At 48.0% G+C, this 25,669-nt stretch overlaps 1 protein-coding gene across 1 annotated transcript in view; it reads right to left on the bottom strand.

The window, feature by feature from the left end:
* The window catches only part of LOC144783924 (extracellular calcium-sensing receptor-like), a 135,973-nt gene that overhangs the window by 31,176 nt on the left and 79,128 nt on the right, over nt 1–25,669 (bottom strand). The window contains exon 3 of the mRNA XM_078662659.1: nt 8,060–8,287. Within this exon, the coding sequence (XP_078518785.1) occupies nt 8,060–8,287 (228 nt within the window). The remainder of the gene's footprint in view (nt 1–8,059; nt 8,288–25,669) is intronic.

Raw genomic sequence — 25,669 nt, 5'->3', positions numbered from 1 at the left:
AGGTTGTCCAGAGGCATGTGCTCTCTCTATCTTTTTGACAGAATTGGAACCTAAATTGACTCGTTCCTTAGCAGGATCTTGGGTGTTGAAACTGCTTTCCTTCCTACTTCTGAGGCAATAGCTTTTGTTTGTAAGGACCTCCTTGTAGGAGAGTAGGGTCTGCTATCCTATGGTCACCCCAAATTTTTGCCTTTTGCTTAACTGGTTTCTGAATTAATGTGGCTGTGGGCCTGCTAATCAGACCCACAGCCTGCTGTTCTCGCTCTAAATTAATGCCAATGCACTCTAGGTGCATTACCAATTGGAACTGGTTCACCTTATAGGCCCCTGTAAAAGTGTACCCTAGGTACCCAGGGCATAGGTGTATCCAAGGCCTACCAGGGGCTGCAGCATGTATTGTGCCACCCCTGACCTGGCCTAGCTATTTGACACAACTGGCTGATCACTCAGCTGGGGTAAGTTGGTGTAATCACCTCTTACTTAGGTATAGTATATCTATATCTAACCTATATGGACACATGTTAACCTATGAGTCACTCCTATGGAAGGACTCAACAATCCTGGAGGCAGAGTGCTTGGTTTCATGTGAGATGGTGCTCTGGCATGAGCTGAGCCTGTCTGCAGCTTTCGGAACAACGTCCTTCAGCTGTTTCATGATACTGCCATACCATATACTCTTAAGTCCATTATAACCTCGCGGTTAAAAGCTATCTTTGGTTTGGCTTCATCAAAACATGTCGAGTAAGGTGTCATACGAATTGGAATACTACCCCCTCGCCAGTTCTGGGGATGGGGGTAGCATTCCACCCTTCTAGAGGGACACAACATGTACCTAACCTGAAACCCGGGTAAAGTTAAACATGAGCCTCAGCATCACAAAATGGATGCTGCCACCACAGACACAAGTCTGACCTCCTTTCCAGCTTGGGAGGCTTGGACAAAGGGTTTTCAGTCATGGGAGGTGCTTGCACCACTCCAGACAGGATTTTGTGTAGTGGGTTGGGGAGGGCTGAAAAGAATGAGACATGCCTGGGGCACACAAGGTGTCACTCTGCATATGCTAGTTCAAACCGGTCTTGGGGCTCTCCAGCCCCAGTCCTGGCGCGAAACTGGACAAAGGAAAGGGGGTGTAACCACCCCCCTTCCTGGTCCCACCCAGAGGAGGGACCTAGCAGGTAATCCGGCCCCTAGATTTGGTTTAAGAGTAGGAGCTGTGTCCTAAGACTTCAGATCATCCTGAACTCGACTTGCAACTAAGAAGAAAACTGGACTTCGACATTCTGCTGCACAGAAGACTGAAGAGAATCTCCCTTGTGGCCAAGGAGTGACCACCCTGTTAACACAGGCACCATCCAGCAACTCGACGTCTGCTTTGCCGCCGCCTCCTGCCGGAGCCCGAGCCCAGAGCCAAACAAGACCTGGATTCCCAGACATCTCACAGCCCGATCCACAGTCCCTGAAAAGAAGATACCTGTGGAGGCATCGAGAGACGTGGGACCGGCCATCTTGAAAGACCCCTGAGATGCTGACTGTGCAGCACCCGAGGTACCCTCAATGCTGTGCTTTGGGGTTTGAGAAGCCTCACCACCGAGCAGCATCTGCACCGAAGATCAGTCCCCCAGCATCTCCACAATCTGCGTGGGGCCCTTTTGCATTTTGCCACTCGACGCGTCATCCCGGTTACTGGCCCGTTGGCTAGTGGCCATCTTGGCGACAAAATCTACAATCAACACCGCTGGTCTGGTTGCTTTAGACTGGCCCTCGCTCCTGTAAAAAGGAGCAGCCCCTCTGACCTTGCTGTTCAGAGTAACAAGCTTTCTTCACTTTCTGCGTGGCTTGCTTTTGCCAAGGCCTCTTTGCTTCAATCAAGTTGCCGACACCGCCATCAGCGAGAGCCTATGTGGGACAGCTCGTGATCAACTCTTGGACATCGCTGACCTCTTTGTGTCCACTTGGCTGCAGAGACAAGCTTCCCTTCTTCACCTGTTGGCACCCAACATCACCTGGTTCCCTCCTGGTTCCATGGTAGTCACTGGCTAGTGACTTTGAACATTGTCCCCTCTGCTTTCAGGTCTTCACATCTTCAGATTCACCCTTGGATCCACCGGAACTCTTCTCGACTTGCCGCCTGCAGCACCTTCATCTTCAGGCTCCATTGAACCGCACGACGAAACCCGACGCACTTTGAACCCTATGCACCCGCTTCCTGTGGGTGAAGTAACGCTTGCACTCCAGTGCTCCTGTTGAGAGAAACATCTCTAGTGTCTAGGTTTTAAGTTGTTAGGTTCTGGTCCATCCGGAAGGTTCCCTTTGCAGTAACTTTGTACTTTTTAGGCACCCATTGAAAGTCTATGGGCGCCCGCGTGTAACTTCAAGCACTGCACACGCATCCCGTGGGCCTCCTGGTCACGAACTATTGCTGGTTCCTCGAAGTCCCAGTGATTTCCAAGGCCCTAGGCCTTCTTCCTTTTAGATATGTGGTTCTTATACCACTATTTTAGTATATGGTTTTAGGGGCCACCGGGGCCTATCCATATTGTGCAACCTTTGTGCATTTAAACCCTGTTTTGTTTTAACACATTTGCTTCTGTGCTCATAAAGAGTATAGGGGATACTTGTAGTAAATAAATATATATATATATTTTCAATATATATCTGTGTGGTGTTCTTTCATTTGATATTCAAGGAGAGTGTATATGGTAAAACAGCTTGCTTCACATGCCTTTACAGAGTTTAGCCTAAGACTGCTTTGTCCATGCTACCATTAGGATAGCTGGTCTATAAGGTTAACTTACAACCAATCATCATAAGGGTTGCTTGGCATGGTACAAGGTGATCACTAGAACTAGTGAGCATCATATACCAGGCCAACTTCTCACACCCCTGTGTCAGGGAGGGCTGTGATTTCCTCTCTCCCCCTTACATTCATCAACGTTCCACTGCCTGATGTTTTCCCCCATAACAGGTCTTTCCGTATTTCTCCCTGCCCCTCCCGGGAACCAGTTTCATTTACCCTGAGACATCAATGAGAGCCTTTGCTTCTTTCTGCCCCTTTTATTCGTGTTGAAGGTTCCTTTGCGATCTCAATGTCTTTAGTGCTACCACTGCCGCTGTGCCTGCCTAATTCAGCTTGGATCGAAGTTTTTCCTCGCAGAGGCACTCTGTCGGCGGCCCTCCTGCTGCTGCGGCACACAGTAACCGCTTCCGCCCATACACCTCCGGGCCAGGGTGTGCCGCAGCTTGTTAGCGCCTCCCTCCTTCCAGGTTCCAGCGCGTCCTCCACCGCCTAAACCACGGCCGATCGCTGCCCTTGGCTCCCCTGCCTCCATTATATCCCCACTTGTCAGCAGTAAGTTTTCTGATTTCAGATTCCCGCTGAGTTTTTCCCACTAGTGTTGCAATTTCGCAAATAGATTAAGTTCTCAATTTCGCCACACTGTATTCATTATGTCGCTATTCTCAGACCCGGATTTTCCAAGCTCCCGACTGGACTCGTCAGCTTAGATTTGTTGCAATGTTCATAAGTCAATGATTGTCAGAGCTAATGATAAATTATTGAAGAGGCGAGAAAAGACACTTAATCCCTCTTCATACTCTGTACAATAAACTTGACACAGAGATGCAGAGTGTTCTTATCAAGGACCATATTCTTACGATTGATGACACTATGAGCAAAATTGGTACACAGCTTGGAGCTTTAACTGCTGAACCTGTGAAGTTTCTAAAAGAATTGCCTGCAACAGAAGAAGAATGTGACTTTAAAGACGTAAAAAAGACCATGTGCATGTGTGGAAAATGAGATCTCACTGTCCTACATTTCATGATCTTTGGTACAGTGAGTTCAAGAGATTAGTCCCGCTATGTGACCATCCACTGATGTCATATTCTGTGCGTGGGCACATCAAAAGAGCATTCTACTTGATCAGACAATGTGTAAATGGCTTGGATCATGCATATGCAGAAAAAGATAGTTGTGAACTTGGTTGGGAAGATATTGATGAGGTGATAAAACCTACAAAATATCTAAAGCCTCTATCCACAGAGCTTACATGTACATGTACTTGCAAAACCTGTGCTACAAAAAGATGTCCCTGTCATTATGCTCTTCTCAAATGTTCAACATTCTGAAAATGTACCACGAGTGATTGCCGAAACAAATAAATAAAGTAAACTATGAAAATATAACAGGAGTGATAAACATTATTTTATTTTCATTTTCAGATCATAAACATTGTTTGGTGCATACATAATAGGATCTAAGGGCCACATGCATCAAAGTTTGCATTTGCGATTCCTAAATTGCGATTTTTATGCAATCGCAATTTAGGAATCGCAATTGTTTATGCATGTAGGAATCGCAAAAAATGTTGCGATTCCTACGCATTCCTTAATTGCGACTTGCAATCAAGGAATTGCTTCCCATTCATACACATCGGCCTTGAGGCCTTCAAAATCAATGAGAATTGCATGCACAATTTGCAAGTATCAAGTAGGTACTCGCAAATTGCGCAGGCAATTTCAAGGGTGCCAAAAGGACACCCTGGTGCACCCCTGAAATTGCAGTGTTATCGCATGTTGCATACACACATACCCCAAGGGCATGTATGTGTGCAACATGGAACTTTTAAAAATGCACTTTTGCGCATTTTTCAAAGTTCTCCCAAATTACCATCAACTTGGAATTGATGGTAATTTGCGTTTCTTAATTGTGATATCACAATATTTTTTTTGTTAATGCATTCCATTTAGGGAATCGCAATTTGTGATTCCCTAAATGCAATCGCAATTTAACTAATCGCAAATTTTGTGATTACTTAAATTGCGATTTTTGCATTTGGGATGATGCATCCCAAATGCAACAATTGCGGTCACAGAGGGGCAGATTCAATCAATCTGCCCCTTTGCGACCGCAGTTTGCAATGATGCATATGCCCCTAAAGCCATTATTATTTATTTCATTTTTCCGCTTCCTCTATTTGCTCTGAGGAGTCATTTGCTGTCTCTATAAGACTATGTGACCCCAAAACCTATGTTTTGAAACCAAAATAAAGTATATAGGTCTCATGGTTCCTAAACTGCAACACATTTACCATTTTTTAAAATGTCGTCCAGAAAGATTTGGCCTGGATAAGCAAGGTAAATTATTTCTCTACTGATCCAAAAACAGAAATCAAGAATGAAAACCTCTGGACAAAGTTTTTATGGCGGTATATCAGGGGGCCAGGATTACATGTGTAATGATTGTTGGAACTGGCCCTTCTTGCAGGGTCATCCCCAGACTCTTCGCTTCTTCCTCCCTTACTTTTCCTGACCCGTGGCTGTTGGCAATATGACTCTGCGTACTTTACCACTGCTGATCAGTGCTAAAGTTCATATGCTCTCTGTGTAAATTGTTATGATGATTGGATATACATGATTGGCATATTTGATTCACCAAGAAGTCCCTAGTAAAGTGCACTGGGTGTGCCAGGGCTGGTGATGATAAATGCTACTAGTGGGCCTGCAGCACTGATTGTGCCACCCACATGAGTAGCCCTAAAATGGTGTCTCAGGCCTGCCACCGCAGTGCCTGTGTGCAGTCTGTGAACTGCCATGTCCTCCTGGTCAGTGTCCCCACTGACCAGGCCTAACCTTCTCTTTTTGTGCACATTGGTCACCCCTATGGAAGGCCCAAGGTACCCCCCTGGGCAGGGTGCAGTGTATGTGAAAGATAGAGCATGTACTGGTGCATGTGACATGCTCTGGTAGTGAATTGCAGCCATTTTTGTTTTTCACTATTGTAAGGCTATCTTGCTCCATAGGCTAACATGGGGAATGCTGGCTACAGTGGCTACCAGCATATCTTCCCATAGGAACAAGATAGGACATAAAAGTCTGGTATCCCTGAACTCAGAATTTAATAACACATCGTTTAGGAAAGGTTGTTTTTAAATCCTGTGTTTGAGAACAGCACTTTTAGAAAGTTGCTGTTCTCTTGTCTGACCCTTCTGTGTGCTTTGGCCTGTTTGTGTATTGACTGTCTGGTTTGAGGAAGACAGGGGCTGGGGAGCCCCCAGGAGGTTGGCTGGGTCAGCACTAGGCTGAATGACTGCATTTGCAACTAGAGAGGTGGGAGTAGATAGCACCAGGGCCTGAATAGGGCTGTGCCTGCCTTCCACAAACTGGCTCCACCTCCTGCTGGACGGCTGACGACCCTGCCCCTCACTCTGAAAGGAAAGGAGAAGCCAGGAAAACTAAGTGCTCAAGGGACACCCAGAACTGGTTCAGACCGGGCTCAGGGTCCACTTGCACAAAGAGAACAAAGACTTTTAGGGGTGTAAGTACAGGACCCCTGACAACAGAAATTAGATCATCCTGGAATCAAGAAGGAACCTCTGCCAAGGAGACAGCTGAAACTGAAGAAGGAAGATTGTCCAGCTGTTGCTCTGCTGGATTGCCCTGCTGTTGCTTTTCTGCCAAGGAGAGGGGAAGGACTTTGCTTTGTGCTGTGTCCCCTTGCTTGAAGGAATCTCCAAGGGCCTGAGAAAAGCTGTCTCCCTGTTTTGAAGTCCCAGGAACAAAAGGACTTCACCCCCAGCTTCCCCTGAGCTCTACTTAGAGAGTTATGTCCTTCCTGGAGTGCGTGGCCCATGTGTGGTGCCTCTGGAAGTTGTACCTGTGCTGGGAAGCTGGAAACTAAGCTTGAGAGACTTTTCTACAGAAAAGTTATTGCATCCCTCGCTGCGGAGCGCATCCCCGACAGTGCGAGGAAATTCCCGCCGCTACGAAGGTCGAGATCATCGTAGCGCCTGTTGCTGCTGTCAGAGCCGTTGCATCCTTCGTTTGTGGGACGCACCCGATCGGTGCGGGAAGTCTAACAGTGTTGCAAGTGTCGTCGCAGAGCCTGTCGTCGCTGGATGAGAACGCTGCACCGCTTGCTTGCGGACCGCATCACGTCGCTGCGAACATCGTCGCAGAGCCATCGCATCGAGGATCTGTGGGAGAGAGATCACCGCTGGATCGCACATCGTCGCCCCGGAGATCGTCGCAGCCCCTACGAGATCGTCGCATCGTTTATTTGCGAGAACAAACTTCCTACAGAACCTACGCACTGGAATCCATACAAGTGGCCTTCCTCCCCATACAGACCTGATTCGTCGCAACACGCCCGCTGCCGCAGCGGGGTTGTCGCATCGCCTCCCCAAGGTCTCAGGAGCAACGCATCGCTTGTTTTCCACAGCACCAGCTTCTGCTTTTGGAACTTTGTCGCAACTAAAGGTACTGTGAGCTAAACGGGAAGCAACTGTGAACTTTTCACGCAACTGTGGATTATTGTATCGCAACCTAAAGAACTTTATCGCAACCATATTCTTGAACTGTGTATGTTGGATTTTTGTTGTTTTGGTCTTGTGTAGTTTAGATTAAATACCTTTATTTTTCTAAACTGTTGTGGAGTCAGTTTGTGGTGTTTTCACTGTGTTACTGTGAGTGTTGGTACAAATACTTTACACATTGCCTTCTGATTAGCCTTGACTGCTCGTGCCAAGCTACCTAGAGGGTGACCAGGGGTTATCTCAGAGGGTTTCCTCCTTACCCTGACTAGAAGCAAGGGTCCCTATTTGGACGGTGGTACCTACCTCTGCCAACTAGAGACCCCCAGTTCTAACAATGATCATCTGGGCCTGCTGTAAGGAATTGATCGGTGAATAACATGTTACAGTCCCTGGAATTCCAGCCACATTATGTGGAGTCCACTGGAAAATAGGAGGACATGACTCCTTGAGTGCCTTCTGACATGAGGCCAGAGAAGAGGAAATAGTGTACAGATATGTACTGTGTGCACTTGCAGGTTTGCGCCATATGGAGTCCTTAACCTAAATGAGGGGATCCCAAGCTTTCTTCAGGACTATATTTAATCCCACTAGCATGTTTATGGTAAATATGTTGTTAACGGCCCTATACATAGGACATTACACATTTAACATATGCCCAGGCACTGTGTAAGTGGCCCATGAAGACATACTTTAAGAAACAATCTCATTATTTTGGTTGCTAGGAAGAAGGTTGCCCAAATTCTCACCTCGGCGGACTTTCCACCCCAGTGAATGGCGCTGATGTTGATAGTGAGTTGGTTGCCAGCTGGAGCCCTTCCATCATAGGTGCCCACTCTGACAAAGCTGCTAGTTTTGCTGGATGTCATGTGCCAGTACAACAGATCGAGGAAAGGTGGGGAGTCTCCGTTGGCATCGAAGAAGGCCTCATTTGCCGCTGAGCTCTTCCTGCGTGTATTCTTCAGATAGTGCAACATCTGTATACAAATGACAACATGCAGTTAGGAAGAGCAATGCATTGGTTTTAGCTTTCATACATACTGCTCCCTTTGTTTATGTTCAGAAACTTAGAAAATGTGGAAAGTCTCTGGTTGTTTTTCTCCGACTTTTCCTTTTAATTTTCTTTTTTTTAAATTTAAATAATAAGGCAAGTATTTGAAGGTAATAATATACAGAAAACCTCATGGAAAATGGTACTACTTCTCAGCGGTTCTAGATGGGGACCAGCATTCTCTGCTGCAAGAGCACTAAAGAAAGCTGTGGATTTCTATGCATGCTCTTGCCCAGTGATGGACAAGGGATTTTTTCTACAGTTAATGACAGCCATTGCAGAAAAAGTATAAGGAATATCACTGAGGGTACTAGGTAAAACCAGCTCCTGCAGACTGAAGCTTTGCGGGTGAGGCCAAAGGCCCACATTTACTAAAAGTGGACGGCAGCAAGCAAAGTTGTTGTGTTGAGTTGTGTCAACTGGAAAGAACAAAACTACACCGTATCTATAAGGAAATGGTGCAGTTCAGCTCTAGGTACAGATTTACATATTTATTCAAAACAACATGCAAAAAGAGGTGTTTACGCATCCTTTCTTAACATGATTTTCCCATTCTTCCTTTGTGTTTGACATGGAAGTGGTTTCCACTAGGGCTGGTATCTTTTGTCACTTGTCCAGATGAATAATTATGAGTCAATCAGTATGTGGGTGTAAGAAATTGAGGGGCATATTACCAAGCCAGGCGATATTAGATTATCGCCACTTTAGCGGCTGTTTTCGGCCACTAAGCGGCGATAATTATATCGCCCTATTAGCAAGCTGTCGCTAACTGATGACAGCGTCAGCTTTGAGGCGATAGCGAGCGGTTTAGGGCCCGCTTTGCATGTCAGCGATATTTATCGCTAATGACATGCAAAATGGGCGTACCCAACCTGTTAGCGACTGCAAGCAGTCGCTAACATCGCTATCACCTATTAGCAAGGCAGGGGTAGCGATAAAAAAAAAAAAGCTAACACCTCCTCAGACCACTTCTTAGCCTGTATATCCAATGGAAGTTGGATATTCAGGTTAAGAACCTATTGGCGTTAATGCCTGAATATCGCTGGATTCCCAGAGATATTCACGCATTTCAATGCTATCGCCGGATATTTTATCGCTTTAGAGATAAACGTCGCTAATAGCATGTTATCTCTGCGATAAAATCCGGCGATGCTTGGTGATAAAATAAAACTCGCTATGCCCATTTAGCGATAAATATCGCTAGTTGTTGGTAATAGGCCCCTAAGTTATTAGATTAGAGTGGTGGAAGCCCCACTCAAGCAACAACTCCAATCCTTATTTGAGTGAACCATAAAAGTCACTAAATTGGTACCGGGAATGCAGTGAAATCTGTCTGCTGGCCATTACACAGCATGTGGGGACTTCTGCTTTCAGCATTCAGCGTTACATTATCCTGCTAGGAGGTAGGCAGGCAACTCTGCTTGGTCCAGGTGGCCCTTTTAAGGGCAGTGACACTCCCACAGCGGTGGATGCAGTGAAATCTCTTTGTTTGCTGGCCATTACACAGAATGTGGGGACATCTGCTTTCAGCATTCAGCAGTGACACTCCCGCAGCACGGGATGTGTGCGGGCGGGCCCATCTATGCCTGTCCATAACCACGCACCTCTTGATGCTTAATATTTCAATGGGGTGTTGACTCTTCATCTGCAAAATTACTCACCAGGGACAGGCTCCATTTCCTCCTTAAGGTAAGCCAAAATGTGGAAGAGAAAACAAATCTGTAATGCTCACTACTAAAAAGTCCCCATTGGCCACCACAATTACCAGCTTTCTTACAACAGCAATGAGGGCAATTCATAGCGAGTTTGAGTGTGTTGAGGAGAGGCTGGGTGCTGCGAAGAAAACTTTACAAACACGCCTCCCTGGTGGTGTCACTACTGAACTTGAGCTACCATGTCCTCAAAGCACTGATAAGGGTACCTGAGAGCCTGGTGTCTCGAACATAGGGATTGACTCTAATGCCACCCAAAGTGCACATAATGATAATGCAAGCTCTCCATTCCAAAAAAGAGCTAAAACCAGCAATAGACCCACCTCTACATGGCAGAAAATGACAGGCACCAGCAGAATATCTGCAATCCCTTTAGTGAACTCCATAGCTCCTCCTATGGGTGATTATGGGAAGGTGGCCTTGGGGAAGGAGTCTGCCTATGCTATGATTGCCAACACCTTCAAGAAGATCTTGAGGAAAGTTTTTAAACCCCTGATGGCCACCCTGACCCTTAGCAGTATTAACTCTTCGCTAAAGATTCTAACTGTCTCGAGAACATCCAGCAGGACAGATAAGACTCACAGTCAGACTTACCTTGGGTGCACAAATACAAAACAATGGCCCACTCACAATGAACTACCTGCAACATGGAGGAGAGGCCACCAGGGCAAGAAACTGGTTGATCGCCCCTCTAACTTGGCTCATCAAAGCTAAGCTGCCAAAAGCTTGAATTCTGCAGCAGGAAGTTGTAGTATTCACCTCTTCGTCTTCGACCTGAGTAGAATGTGAGATGGAATCCAGTACTTGGGTTCCATACTCGACAAGGGGTTCAGCGAAGTGACAGTTAGTGGTAGCTCAAGTAGAAGAGAGTTGCTTGTGGCTCGCCAGTGCAACTACATATGAAGTACAGAAGTTCACCTTGTACTCTTGTGATACCTCATCTTTTGATAACAACATGAATTTTGGAGACGAGCTGGCGAGTTACTCACACAAACCCACAGAGCCCATCCACGTCGTGAGGTGGTACCTTATTGAAAATGAACTGTATAGGGGGTTTTGCCGCACAGAGACAGATTGTGGTGCTACGGAAGAGCGAAGTTGGAGTCGGTGCCTCTTCGAAGTCTGGTAACTCACGGTGGTTTGTCTTGCGTTTCAGCTGCGTGGCTCACAGAGAAACAGTTTGTTGATGTTGTGATGTCGCAGCAGGGCCCGAAAGCGCTGTGTGAGAGGAGGCATGGAGCAAGTGACCACACACTGAATTGCTGCAGTCGAGTTATTCTTCTCGGAGGTGAGAAACAGCGAATCAAGTGCAGCAGTGAATGTCAGTCTGCAAGAACAGACAGCGTTAAGCGTTATTTGGACATGTGTGCTGACACATTGAGAAGGCGAAGCCAGCGCAGACAGGTAAATCAGTAAGTACTTTGTCACGCTGATCTGCACAGTGAAATTGCAGGTCATCCATTCGCAGTGCATTTTCTACTTGGGTGTGTGGCCCCTGTATCATGTTTAGGAGGGAAAGCTGACGCTAACCTCCTCACCATTAAGCACTTCACAGCGCTGATCTGCACATCAATATTGGAGGTCATTTGCATTTAGTTGGTGTTATTTGTAAAAGATTGTTGTGAGCAGTTCAGCTGTGGTACCTGTATGCTCCATGCTGATCTATATAACCACTGCAACTACACTAATCTGCACAGCGTTTTGGAGTGCATACTGTTTTCCTTGTGAGTTGAAATGATATCACAGCCCTTTTGTTATCTGTGGAGGTTTTATTTTTTAACAAGCAATAAGGTATCTTCAATTGCCGATAAGTCAATTTTAAACCCCAATGCCAGGTGAGCCTCCCATACATTGGAAACAGTGGTTAGATGCGTTCAAAACTTTTTGGAGGGCCATTGGTGCACTTCATTTCAGGGCAGACAAAGGAGGTACCTTCTTCTACAAGCACTAGGGTTGAAGGGAAGAGCTATATTGAAACATTTGCCTGAACCTGTAGTTCCGGGGGAGGAGAAGTTAGATGAATATCAACAAACTGTCAAGAAACGTAGTGCTAGATTTGATACTCAGCCGAGTTTGGTCGTGTTGCTGCACAAATTCTTCCTCCGTACTCAAAATGTTGAAGAAGATGTGGGCCCATGTATTACAGCGTTACGAAGTCTAGTTGCTGAGTGTCAATTCGAAAACTTTCCAGATCAGCCAGTAAGGGATCAGTTAATTGGTCATTGCATTGATAAATCTATTAAACAAAAACTGCTCTCCATTGGCAATCCTTCGTTGGATGAAACAATAAAAGTTGCCAAAAGTGTTGAAACTTTGCAGTCAGCTATTAAAGAACTGGAAGAACAGAGTAGTGATCCAGTAGGAATGGTTAAAACGAAAGGTGGGCGATTTGAAAGATAACAAACAAGATAACAGGGTACTGCCAGTACAACCTAACAGACCAACATCGTTTGTCTCTCCACCAAACATTTGCTTTCGGTGTGGACACTGCACACATTGCAGAGGCGGGAGACAATGCCCAGCAAGGTTAATTACTTGCAGATTGTGCAATAGGCAGGGTCACTTTGCCAAAGTCTGTCAAGCGTCCAAGACTAAACAACAGTCATCTGTCACATGTGTGTCGGACAATGGCATTTGTAGAGGGGATGAAATGTACATAACTAAGGATCAGAGAGACATGGTCATGGTGGTACAAAGTTATGAAGTTGTAACTGGTAATCCTAATTTGTGCATATATCTGTATGTCGAGAAAAAGTTGGAATAGACATTGTGGGACCTTTTCACGAATTGGCACCTTCATCAAAATTTGCATTAGTCATGATGGATTATTACACACAATGGCCAGAAGTCAAGTTTGTGAGGGTGGTCACAGCTGGAGCAGTTGTTGAACTTTTGAAAGATGTTTTTCTCAAAGAAGGCTTTCCAGCTAAGATGGTCTATGCCAATGGAACCCAGTGTGTTTCTAGTGAAGTGGAGGGATTTTTGAAATCCAGTGGGGTAAAACTTCTAAAAACCTTGCTCTATCATCCCCAAACAAATGGTCTAGTGGAGAGGATGAATTGAGTGTTGGGGAGTGCATACAGGGGGCAGTCCCCACCAAAAATGGTGTGACTAAATCGGTGAGAACAATGTTCTGGTTCTATCGCACAACATCTCGTGCTTCTACTGCTGTGTCACCGTTCGAGTTGTTATATGGTCGTAGAGCGACCACAAGTTTTTGTCCGGCTTTGATGAATAAGTGGTTCAACCTAGGAAATTGTCGGATGGCAGTGTGCGTGAGCATGTAGAGCTGGCCCAATTCAAGAAAAAACAATATTTTGAAGTAGTAAAAAGAGCCAGACGTTTTGAAATTGAGGTTGGGGATTTTGGGGCAGATTTATGAAGGCCTTGCGCCGCCGGTGCGTCAATTTTAACATGGGAAAAAGTGACGCACCGGCGGCGCAGGGCCTTCATAAATCTGCCCCTTTGTGCTTATGAAGAAACCTGTGAATGTGAGGAAAGTCAAACTAAAGTTTGGACCACCTGTTAGGGTTATGGAAGTGAATGCGAATGGTGTACAAATTGAGGGAAGCCATTGGTGGAATGCCAGCAGATTGACCAGAGTGTAAGTGGAAAATAACGACGGGTGTGTTGATAGTGATCGAGGTACCGAGAGAGTGATGGAAGGGAGGAGAGATGGATGTGCCAGACGTAGCACTAGGACAAGGATGGTACCTTTGCAGTTCCGGAGATAATGCTTTTACAATATTCTGAGGGTACTGTTATTCATGTTCATTTTTCCCTTAGTTTTCTTCTATTATATTACTTATGGTGTGTTTTGTTAGGGAATTGTTTTCTTCTCCATTAGTGTTTAGTTTTATTTAATGTGCATGTGTTTGTCATTCATATATCTAGATGCTCGTATCATTTTCCTTTATATATATTTATGTGATGCTGCGATTTCTTTCCTGATGAATTGTTGTTGTTTTGCATATAGTAAGTATGTTTTCCCTAAGGGGAAAACCAATGTAGTATTCACCTCTTTGACCTGGGTACAATGTTGAGCATGGAATCCAGTACTTGGGTTCCATGCTCGAGGAGGGGTTCAGCAAAGTGACAGTTAGTGACAGCTCGAGTGGAAGAGAGTTGCTGGTGGCTCACCAGCACAACTACATATTGTATAAAGAAGTTTACCTTGTACTTTTGTGACACCTCATCTTTGGTTTACAACAGAAGTGCTCATATCCAAGATGACCGCAACAATACCAGAGCTGATGAAGCTATGGCAGATAGCACTGAGCCCCACAACCCAAACATAAACTTTAGAAGCATGTAACAGCTACTGCCAGAAGCCACCCCGTGTGAAATTGTTCTGAAAAATGATACACCATGGTCCACTGGGTGGGCTCACAACCGAAGGATGGGCTCACAACCGAAGGATGGGAGCAGAGACTGTATTGTTGTCAACTCTAGAAATATAGTTGTGGTCGGGTCTCTTCTGGAAAGGCTCTCTTTGATCCGCCCCTCTAATAAAAGCATCATGGCAGTACCTCTGGTTTATCATCTGTATTCTCTTTCACAGAGAGAACTGTGAACCAATCATTTGCTCTTCTGACCTATAACTGTTTCTCCTCTCTTGAACAAATTGACTGAATGCCCCGCCCTAGGAAAATTCCAACCTAAGGGCGGCAAGTTGAGGAAATGTTGCTAGAGTTCGTCAAACATATAAACATATTAACTGCTAAGGTCAATGCTGATACAATAAAAGAGCCTGGGCTGAAAAGCAGTAATAGGTGTGCCTCACTGCGAAAGAACCAGGGGTGGCCCCTCCATTTGAAGAGGAATGTTGCTCCACAAACAAAAGCCTCAGGTCAGAACTGAAAAATAAATTGGTAATTAAACGTATTTATTGCCATTTTATTTTTCAGGAAATGACCCATCCTGAACTGAGTGTCAGGACGGGGCATGGCTATTGCTGATCTCTGACAGCAGGGAGCTGTGTGCTTAAGTTAAAAATGTGCATGTCTCTTTGGCCGCCGTGTTAAGACGGCCACCCTGAGGTGCATTTTAAACCTCACTAACTCAGCTGTCTAAGACAACTTGGTCAGAGAAAGCGCAGGCCTCCAGTGCTCTTAAGAGGGCTGAGAGAGCCCACTCCCTCAAATCCTGGCGTTTCTCTCATGCTGGTGAGATAAGCACTAGGATTGGTTAGGGAAGGTGGCTGGGTCCTGCATTGGGGTCTGTCTTGCAGGGAGAAGACCGATCAAGGAAAACATTGCATTTCCCTGTGCCATTCACCCCACCAAACTCGATATATGCCAGCCGCAACTGAGAAGCACCCCACCAAATGTTCACTCATGACTCTTGTTTTAAGTCACTGCTGAACACGGGCTCCCCAGAGACAGTTCCTTATCTCACAAGACCAACAGATTCACACCTTCTGGACTTTAATTATGTATTTAAAGGCCTATTCTGGAACATAGCGATACCAAAGGGGATGATGGACGGAGCGTTGGAGCAAATCAAACACTCACTCCCAGTCAACTGATCTGGGTTTAATCCATCATCATTTCTTAGCTCACTCCACCACCCCTGTTCAGACATGGCCATATGCAAATCAGTCTGACCCTGTACCTCATGGTAACAGTCCAGCCCAAACTGCCATGCCATGTCTTCCCTAGACCGGAAACAAGCATCCTGGGACTGGTTTCGGGTTCACAACCCTCATAAGCCAGGCTATCTTGAATCCAGTGGCAAAGTGAGCAAGGGACCCACGTTTGGGCATACCCTGCCAACTTAAGGTGAACAAAGCAATACCAAAGGGGATGATGGACGAAGCGTTGGAGCAAATCAAACACTCACCCCCAGTCAACTGATCTGGGTTTAATCCATCCTGATTCTTTAGCTAACTCCACCACCCCAGTTCAGACATGGCCATATGCAAATCAGTCTGACCCTGTTCCTCATGGAAACAGTCCAGCCTGAACTGCCATGCCATGTCTTCCCTGGATCGGAAACAAGCATCCTGGGACCGGTTTTTGGCTAATCAGCCGTCATCAGCCAGGCTAACTTGCAGCGGCAGCTGGTGACATTTGAAAGTGTTGAGGTGTAAAATTATTGTCATACTGCACCGCAGCGAGCGAGCGAAGCGAGTGAGCCAGAACAACCTATGGGGAGTTCACCATCTGAGTAAATTTTGAAAAAAGAATGGGCAAATGGTGCATTTTCAAGCAAATTTTAATAAAGCAATTGTGAAAATCCAGTTATTACATTAATAAAAAGATGTCACTAATTCCCCATATGGTAAAAAATACTAGTTCTACTATATGAGGGGGCCTAAAGAAACCTTTATCAGCAGCAAACAGTCCACCAGAGACTCAAGCAAGCAGCAGTCAGGGACACAATGAATTCTGGTGATCTTTCACAACTTTTTTAGGGGAGACAGACCTACAACTATTTTGTACTTTATCACTAGACAACACAATATTCACTTTTCATGCAGTTGTATACAAAAACCGTGCCAGAATTATTGGAACAGCAAGCCAAAATGCATTTTGTCATTGGCACTGCCCTACCAGCAAAATAGTCACATTTGCAGCTCCCAGATGCAACGCAGTACCCTTTTGCTATCTATTAGCACTGTAAGGCACCTGTCTTATCTCATCTTAATAACCCCCGCACTCTGCCCTACTCCCACATGTATGCCATATCTCCCCATACTGTACTCATCATCACGCCAAGAAAAAAACAATTTACACATTTTGTCTTGTGGTGGTCATTAGTTAGCCGCAGTTTATTAGGAATACAAGGAAATATGTATATACTTTGCATCTTGAGTGTTATGTCATAACAAACTTCCTTGGTATTGTCTCTTGGCCCTTCTGGTGCGTTTTCTTTAGTAGGTTGGGTTTTTTGCACCCAGTTTGCGCGGGAAGGGAGTAGCTTCTATCCCGGAGTTAGGCCACCTCGCTACCTTGTCCGACATTGTTGTGCCCTGCCGTCCAGCGGGGGCTGGGCTGCGAGCACCGTCTCCATTTGCTACTCCCTCCTTTGGTAGGCCAAGCTACCCAGCCATGAGGCATTCCAGAGTGGGTGGTCCTAAACACCTGTCCTTAGGTAGGCCAACTCACCCAGCCATGAGGAATCTGAAGGTGGATGGTCCTATTCTGGCACACCGCCCTCCGGTGTGCCTTCGTACCAACCGATATCAGCGTAGTTCTTCGCCACGCCATCTGGGAGGTTTCTGTCTCCCCGCGGCTCCCCCCAACTACGTCTTGCTCCTAGAACATGCTTATACCTCTGTACCATCTTGGTTATCCTATTGCTCTTTAAATATCCCTGCAAATTGTTGTTGGCCATTTCTTTTCCATTGCTGCATGGACCGGAACTCCTGAAGAAACAGGGGGTGGGAGGAGGCACCGTCCTGGGCCTCCGTGACCGGATCAGGCTTCAACTAGCTACCGTTTGGATTCGGGACCAGCCCGGGCTGCCAGTTCCGTCCCGCTTGCCTTGCCCGTACATGGGCCCTCCCTGCTCCATGTGGGCTTCATGTGGCCTCCCAATACTTGGCTTGCACATCTACTCTCTCTATCTTTAGTGAGACTGAATCCTTCCATTTTTGCTCTCTCGGTACCCCCACCATCCGTGAGGCCCCCCGAGGGGCTTGCGGGAGCATCGCCTGCACTCCTTCCAAGGTGGTAGGCCGCCCTAGTATCCCTCCGTGCCCCTGCCATGTGCCATCCCAATGACCTGTGTGGTAGGAGACTTCCCTCTACCTTTAGCGCTGTGAGACCGAATGGTGATATGTGCACTTTACAAAAATAAATACATACATACATACACTACATTAGTAATTCCTTCCTCTCCTACGGTTCTTGCGTTCCTTCTGCTTCTAACCAACGATGAAGGGGTGGTATGTGCCCATCTGGGCCTGTTGCCCTTTATGTATCCCCCCTTCGCCTCGACCGCTCCCCCCCCGGATAGGGGAGGGAGAAAAGGGGGGAGGGGTCTGCTCCCACCCTGGGGGGACCACTCCCCCCCCCATTCTGGTGGAAAAGCCTTTTGTAACTGAACATTAGTATTACTTTAAACCTTTCGCCAGGCTAATTACGTTTAGTCGTTTACGCCCTTTGTAGTAATCTTTCGCTGTGTTATAAACTGTCAGTTGACAGTTATGCATTTCACAGGCCTAACTTCCCTGACCCAATTAGCCACGGTCCATAACTGCTGTGTTATTTTTAACATGCAGTCTAGTCCTTGCATCCGAGTCGCGTTGTCCACTGCACCTTCCTTTGTATTATGGATCGGGCCCTGCGTGCTATGGAAGTTCTGGCTTTGTGAGCGGGGGGAGGAGGCCTGCTAACCTTTCCAGCCGGCAGTACACAGGCTGACCAGTCTCTAGTGTCTGCCAGTGTCTTCTCCTTTTTTTTTTGGAGTCTAGTTACTTTAGTGTACTCCAGTCCCTGATTCCATTTTCTCAAACCTCGCTGTCCCTAAGAGCATGCATTCTTTTATTCCGCTGTCTCCCATTTTATTTATAGGGCAATATATGCATAGGACAAACACTTATTTTTCTCCGCCCTTTGATTCCATTAAGTCAGAGATTGTAAACAATTCATCAAGAGATAGATGACATGATTGTTGTAACCTACTTTTCACGCCAGAAGAGTATGGTTCTCATTTCTCAAAGCGATGGTGCTTCAAATACCTTGGGTTATTCCGCACCTTCTTTCTTTTAACATCCCTCTGCTTCCTCAGAAACTCTCTGTCGGTTTGCAGGTTGAAAGGTTAAATATGTTGAAAACAAAGGTTGTCCCCACTGTATAACTAAAGCGGCGCTTACAATTTTCGAGAGAATGTCAGGCCCCTCGGGGATCATGTCGTGAGGAAAGCAGTGAGCATTCCCCCACTTGTGCTGCTGCTCGGTGTTAGGGCCCCCAGGTCTCGGTGCCGCCCTTGTATGCTGTGTCCAGCGGATTGTGTCGGTTTGACCACAGGGTCCCCCATGCAGCGAAGGATGGGAGAGGCCACGTACGCGGGGCTAAGGTGAGCACGAGCATGCGCGGACAGTGGTGGGGGAGCATGATATGCTATTTCGATTTCGCTCTGTAGTGAGTTGGTCTTCCAACATGGGTGAATGGTCTATAGTGCATAGACACTGGCGTGAGCAGAACAGGGACAACGGGAGAGTGACCCATGGAATAGACAACGGGGAGACCTGCGATGCATGTTGGCTCTGTGGGTTGCATATTCGGCCGGATGTGGTGGTGTTGTAGGGCAAAGCTGGAGCCCCCTGCTTACGAGCGGAGAGGTCAGGTGCAAGCCTCACGCAGGCTCGACATCCTGTGATAGCTGTGTATTTTTCGGGGGCATGTCTCAGATAATTCCAAGGGGAAGAGAGGGGGCGGTCATGGAGGCAGGGGCTTGTAGTGATCCAGAATCACGGTCAGCAGTCTAGTGTTTTGTAAGCCAGCACACTGAACACCCACCCACCACTGATGTCACTGGTCAGGTGACACAACTTTAATAAAAGGGGCCGAGCCGATGTGCTCTGGGCCAGTTGTACCAAGTATCTGACTGTTTGGTCGCAATTGGTGGTATTAGTTCTAGGTATTGGCGCCACAAAGGAAAGTCCACCTATGTTATTCTCAACGAATAATTGTTAGGACGGTGCTAAAAGGAGAAGAGAACCACACTCCCTCTTCTAAAATAGGCTAGCGCCACACAAAGCTGTAAACTCCTTAGCACACGTTTGATCATTCAAATGATACACATGTGTTTCACCATACAACAAAATGCATTCTTAAATAATTAGATCCTTTTTAGTCAAGGTATTCTTTGGTGTTGTTTTATTTCAGGAGACGTCACAGCCAACACGTGTTTCGTCGTTAGGGGAATGTAACCCACGACTTTCTCAAGGCTGTTAGGTAAAGAAAAACGAGCATTGTAACTTTGTTGTTCTGTTAATCATCTGATATTATGTACATTTATATACATTTAGATACTTCTGACGTATTAGCATTGTTGAAGTGATACGGTGGTGTTCAACATTGTGCCGTTTAATACACAGTACATTGATTGATGTTATTACCGATGCATTTTTAGAAAATATTCAATTTGTGATTAACATGGTGTTCTTCTGTCAAAACAGAAGATCTATGGCCCATTTAAAAAATATGGAGAAACCAGTGTTTTTATCTGTCACCGTGCTGTGCGGATATCAACATGCAGACAAAGTCAATTCCAAAAGGATAGTGCTTCTAAGTTTTAGTTCAACTTGTGATGTCATGCATAGTATAGGAAATATTAAGGATACCTAGTTTTCTTAATATTGTTGTTTCTGTATTAAGAGAAAGGGCACAGAAATTAGGCGACGACCTAAGTTAAGATTAGGCATTTTTACAGTTTAAGTTCTTTTGTATAATTCGTATCCCATATACTTACAGTAGTTGAGGTGATAATTCCAACCCTCAAGGGGTTCTGTTTGGGGACCTTATTCGTATCTCGCGGTTCTTATTGAAGTACTCAGTGTTTTGGTTTTCAATAGTGCAGCTGTAATTTAATTAATACATCCAATTATAACTCTATCTGACTGTGCCTGCGTCAGTCCTTTCCAGCAATGAGGGCCCAGGGCCCCCAACATTAGATTGGCGACGAGGAGGGCGGACGCTAGCCACGCGTGCCGCAGCTGAACAACCCCAGAAAGAAGAAGGGGAGTGCCCATGTGCAGGGCACCCTCCCGGGGAAGCGGCGCCGGCAGCCGAGAGGCCCGAGGGGCGTGTGCAGTGCCCCGGGCCGAGAACACGAAGCAGAGGTGACCGGGAGCTCACCCCGCACCTCCATGCCCAGCGCGAGCCTCCCGGCGTGAGGGGAAAGTGAAGCGGACCGACCAGAGCCCACCTGTGCCGGCCGCAACTGAGCGCCACGTGGAGGCACGGCCCGAAGTGCCGAGGAAAAGGAGCGGACCGACCGGAGCCCACCCGCGTCGGCCGCGACTGAGACCCCTGCCTAGGGTGAAGAGAGAGCCGCACAGAGCCCACCTGCATCAGCCGCAACCGCTCGGTGAAACCTCCGCGGAGCCCACCCGCGTGGAGGAGGAAGGCCCGTCGGCCAGAGGTGAGGCCGACCGCTGAAGATTGCCTAGGGGGCCGCACAAGCGAGAAGCGACCCCCTCATGACTGTGCACCGAAAGCGGAGCCCACCCTCAACGGTCACCACAGTGCAAATGGCGGCCGCTTGCCAGCGCCGCCCGTGAACACATCACAAAGCGGAGCCCACCCGCTACTAACATTGACCGTGCCCCAACAGTGGTAAGCGGCGCCAGCATCGCCCGTAATTACGCAGGACTCGCGGAGCCCACCCGCGGCCTGCCTAGAGCGACGCAGCGTCGGACCCCCCCCCAATGACTGTGAAATAAGCGGAGCCTACCCACATTGACCAGCGCGCCTTGCACAATGAACTTGAATCAAAGCAGGACCAGCGGAGCCCACCCACGGCCTGCCTGAGGCGTTCCCGGCCCCCGCCGCATGTGTGAGGGGAGGCGGCGGGGTGAATGACCAGGGGAGAGAAGCACCTGCAGCGTGTGTTGAGCTGCCGGGCGAGAGAACAAGGCCAGCGGAGCCCACCCGCGGCCTGACTGCGACGCCCCCTGTCCCGGAGAGCTACCGAGCCTTGAATGAAGGACACCGAGCCCACCCGCGGCCTGCCGGGTGAAGAAACGGCGTGCCTGCGCCGAGTAAAGAGCCGCCGGGAACTCGAAGGTGAAAACGGAGCCTACCCGCCGAACCTGCACATCGGACCATGCCCCAGCACTCCCCTGCCTGCGCAGCCCGAGAGACACTCACCGGCCTGGGAGCAGCCGCGAACAGCCTAGGAGCAGCCGTGAACAGCCTGGGCCCTGCCCCCGCCCCCTCTCAATAATTAAAGCTCAGCAGACTCACCGCATGGAGCGGAGCGGAGCCCTCTAGTCTTGCACCAGACGTCCGTAATCAGCAGAAGCTCCAGCCCTGGGCAAGTCAACGGAGGCAGGACCTGCAAAAGAAAACGAACACGGACAGAAAGTCTACCGGTCCAGAAGGCTGCTGCTGGATCGGAGTCTCTGCAACACCGCCACCCAGTGGCTGTGTCCAGGAACTGCGCCAAAAGAATCCCGGGGGAAAACAAGTCTGCAACAATGCAGACTGAAGGCTGCAGCCCACACCACTTGCCACAGCAAAAGACACTAGCAGACAACAACACGAGGACACAGCAGGGACTGCAGATTCAGCACGGACACAGTGTTCACAAACCCACCGTCACTGCCCAGTGACACAGGACAGCATAGAACTGCGCAGGAACGCGCCAGAAGAATAAGAACACTGCCTCACCAGCGGCGCAGGAATGCGCCAGAAGCAAAGCATTGCGCAGGACTGCGCAAGGAGTGAAGGAACTCCACATCTCAGGACCGAACAGCACTGCGCAGGACCGCGCAAGGAGTGAAGGAACTCCACACATCAGGACAGCACAGCATTGCGCAGGACCACGCAAGGAGTGAAGGAACTCCATGCCACCACGACTGAGTGACGCAGGGATCGCGTCCTCGGAGACCTGTCAGTAGGTCACAGCGAAGATGACTTGCCAAAAAGTCACCGCCAGATGCGGACCAGTCAGTTGGTCACCCGGAAAGAAATGGAGAAGATGACCAGGCAGTTGGTCACCCCGGAAGGAAAAGGAGAAGATGACCAGGCAGTTGGTCACCCGGAAAGAAAAGGAGAAGATGACCAGGCAGTTGGTCACCCGGAAAGAAAAGGAGAAGATGACCAGGCAGTTGGTCACCCAGAAAGGAAAGGAGAAGATGACCAGGCAGTTGGTCACCCCGGAAAGAAAAGGAGAAGATGACCAGTCAGATGGTCGCCTGGGAAAAGAAAGGAGAAGCTGACAGTCAGAAGATCACGACTGCGAAGACATGCCAGAAGATCAAAGGCATGGTAACTGAATAGATCAAGAAGAGGTCCATGGACGGGACCCAGACGAGGTCTGATGACACCGACCTGAAATGAAGAAGGAGCAACAGGAAGAAAGGTGCGATGCCTGGTTTGGCCACCGGAAGAAGAGAAGGCGTGTCCTGAGGGTAGGACGCAACCAGGGAGATTCGTGTGGAGTGCACGCCACAAGGAGATGGCCTGGGTGGTTGAAGAAAAGAAAGGGGACCAACCACGTTGTGAAAGGAATGGAGGAGAAGAAGGGTGGTGAGTGCCACGGTGCCACTAGAAGACCACAAGAAGTGAAGAGGTGTGACCAGTCAACTCACACACCTATCAGAAGAAGATGGTGACATGCACCGGAACACCGGAGTGCAGCGGAGAACAAGGCCTGGCATGAACACCGGCGGCACAAGTCAAAGATATCCACCTACAAGCCATCCATCCATGTGGCAATCGCAGAAGAGGGCAAGTTTGGACTGTTGATAACAATCTACCTTTGGGGTTGAGCGGAAGATTGGATGGCGAGAGTGCTCACACATCCGGCTGAGGAACTGACCACTCCACACCAACCCGTGGCAGCCCGAGAAGCAAAGGCCTCAAGGGACTCTGGTGGCAGCAAGTCCCGCAAGAGAGACGGATCCACGACGATGCGTCTGCAAGACCCACTGAGAGGGAAGCTTTGTGTGCAAGAAAAGAGTCAACAGCGTAACCTTCAGGTGGAACTAGGACACAACGGTGAAGATCGTGGAGCGCCCCGCTCACGGCCCGATGGCTATGGTGGAGCAACATGACCGACAACACCAGTCCAGTGGAAGCCTGGCAAAGAGGTCCTCCCGAACATCTTGTGAGAGAGGAATACCGGCGAAGAGGGGCATCCTAGTGAGAGGGATGTATGCACCTACTCCTTTCATCTGCCCAGAAATACTTTGAAGCCTGCCCAGAGACATCACCAAGGACCAGGACTGAAGAGGAGAACTGAGAAGACAAACAATACTCAGATCACGTCATCTTTCTATCTAACTACCACTGTCACCAGTGGTGCCAAGCGAAGGCAAGACCAAGAACAACGTTCAAGTGGCGCAGATAGAAGATAGGACCCGCTGAACAACGGCAAACCATGACACAATGACTCATTGTCCTGGATGCAGCAACTACACCATCTGCGACCTGCAATCCACCAAAGAGACTCACTTCAAATCATAGAGTCCAGTGTTACATTTGCATGTACATTTTCTATCCCACAGGTTGAACTTTGTCATGGGGTTTGCGAATTGTACTTTTTCTCCCACAGGTTGGACTTTCTTTTTTTTTCATTTTCCCCCAAGTTTGGGAGGGATGTAGTGATCCAGAATCACGGTCAGCAGTCTAGTGTTTTGTAAGCCAGCACACTGAACACCCACCCACCACTGATGTCACTGGTCAGGTGACACAGCTTTAATAAAAGAGGCCGAGCCCATGTGCTCTGGGCCAGTTGTACCAAGTATCTGACTGTGTCTGCGTCAGTCCTTTCCAGCAATGAGGGCCCAGGGCCCCCAACATTACAGGGCTCATCTGTACCTGTACCATTTTTTGCACAGCCCGGCAGTGCCGCAATGGACTAATGCATCCGCTCCAGAGGGCTTTGTTCAACCGCAAGGTCACAGGTGTGAATCCTGTAGGGCCGCTCAGCCTATCATCCATCTAAGGTTGATAACCTGACGCTCATTGAGATGGGTAACAAGAAACTCCATTGTACAGCGCCAAGCTACTCTTCGGGGTCAACGTGTGCTTTACACATTGCCAACAGGAAATGCTGGTTAGGTCCCCGCAAGGGCTGGAGATTCCGTGCAGTCTTGCGCACAGAGCGGAATGCGGATGCCAGAGTGAAGAGTGATTTGTATTCGTAGAGCTTGTGGAATCACGTTTTCCGATGACACTGTTTTGTGTGTACTTGCTGGTTGGCACCTCAAAGTGGACTGGGGTTTTGCACACATGAGTTGTGCAATCCAGGCTGCATGCCTACAGAAAAGTTCTGCCAAGAAGAATCTGCTAGAGTATTTTATGAAAGCATTGCAAATTATTGTTTGGTGTACTCCGAACATGCATGTACAGTTTCCATGTGGCTCCACATTGAGAGTTTGTTCTATTAAAAAAGGAATCATGTCTCTCATAGCGAAAGTTTGGGTGCACTGAAGGCTGCCCTCAGTCTGAGGTGGGCACTTTAGTTGTTGGTATAGCGCAGGCGTTCATTACGTTACCTGTACTCACACGGACACAACCATAGCGTGAAGTGCAGAGACACATCGTCTTAGTGCCCACACCGCCAGCGCTCGCCCCGCAATGCCAATTCCACTTACATACCAAAGAAACTCGTGAGACATATTTGTGGGAAAGAAGTGCTGCAGGTTTATTTCGTACAACACAGGTATAGCGTTAGGTGGGTCATCTTACAGGCGATCCAAAGCGGCAGCCCCTCGCTGACCCGCATGCCTAAGGAGCCATCTTGCATGGCGAGACGATGCTCTGACGGTGCTGCATATTACCATTTCGTTATCCTCCCACCCCCCGTGTCAGGGCGGAATGATGAGGCACACCCCCGGTCGGTTCAGGCCCCCCGACCGCCCGAAGGACTAACGGGGCGCCGACGCTGTTTCCCGGAACCTCCTTCGGCTCCAG

The sequence above is a fragment of the Lissotriton helveticus genome, chromosome 10 (genome assembly GCF_964261635.1).
Source record: "Lissotriton helveticus chromosome 10, aLisHel1.1, whole genome shotgun sequence".
Classification (NCBI taxonomy): domain Eukaryota; kingdom Metazoa; phylum Chordata; class Amphibia; order Caudata; family Salamandridae; genus Lissotriton; species Lissotriton helveticus.
Note: the sequence above shows the minus strand (reverse complement) of the source record. Positions and strands in the feature narration are given on the sequence as shown.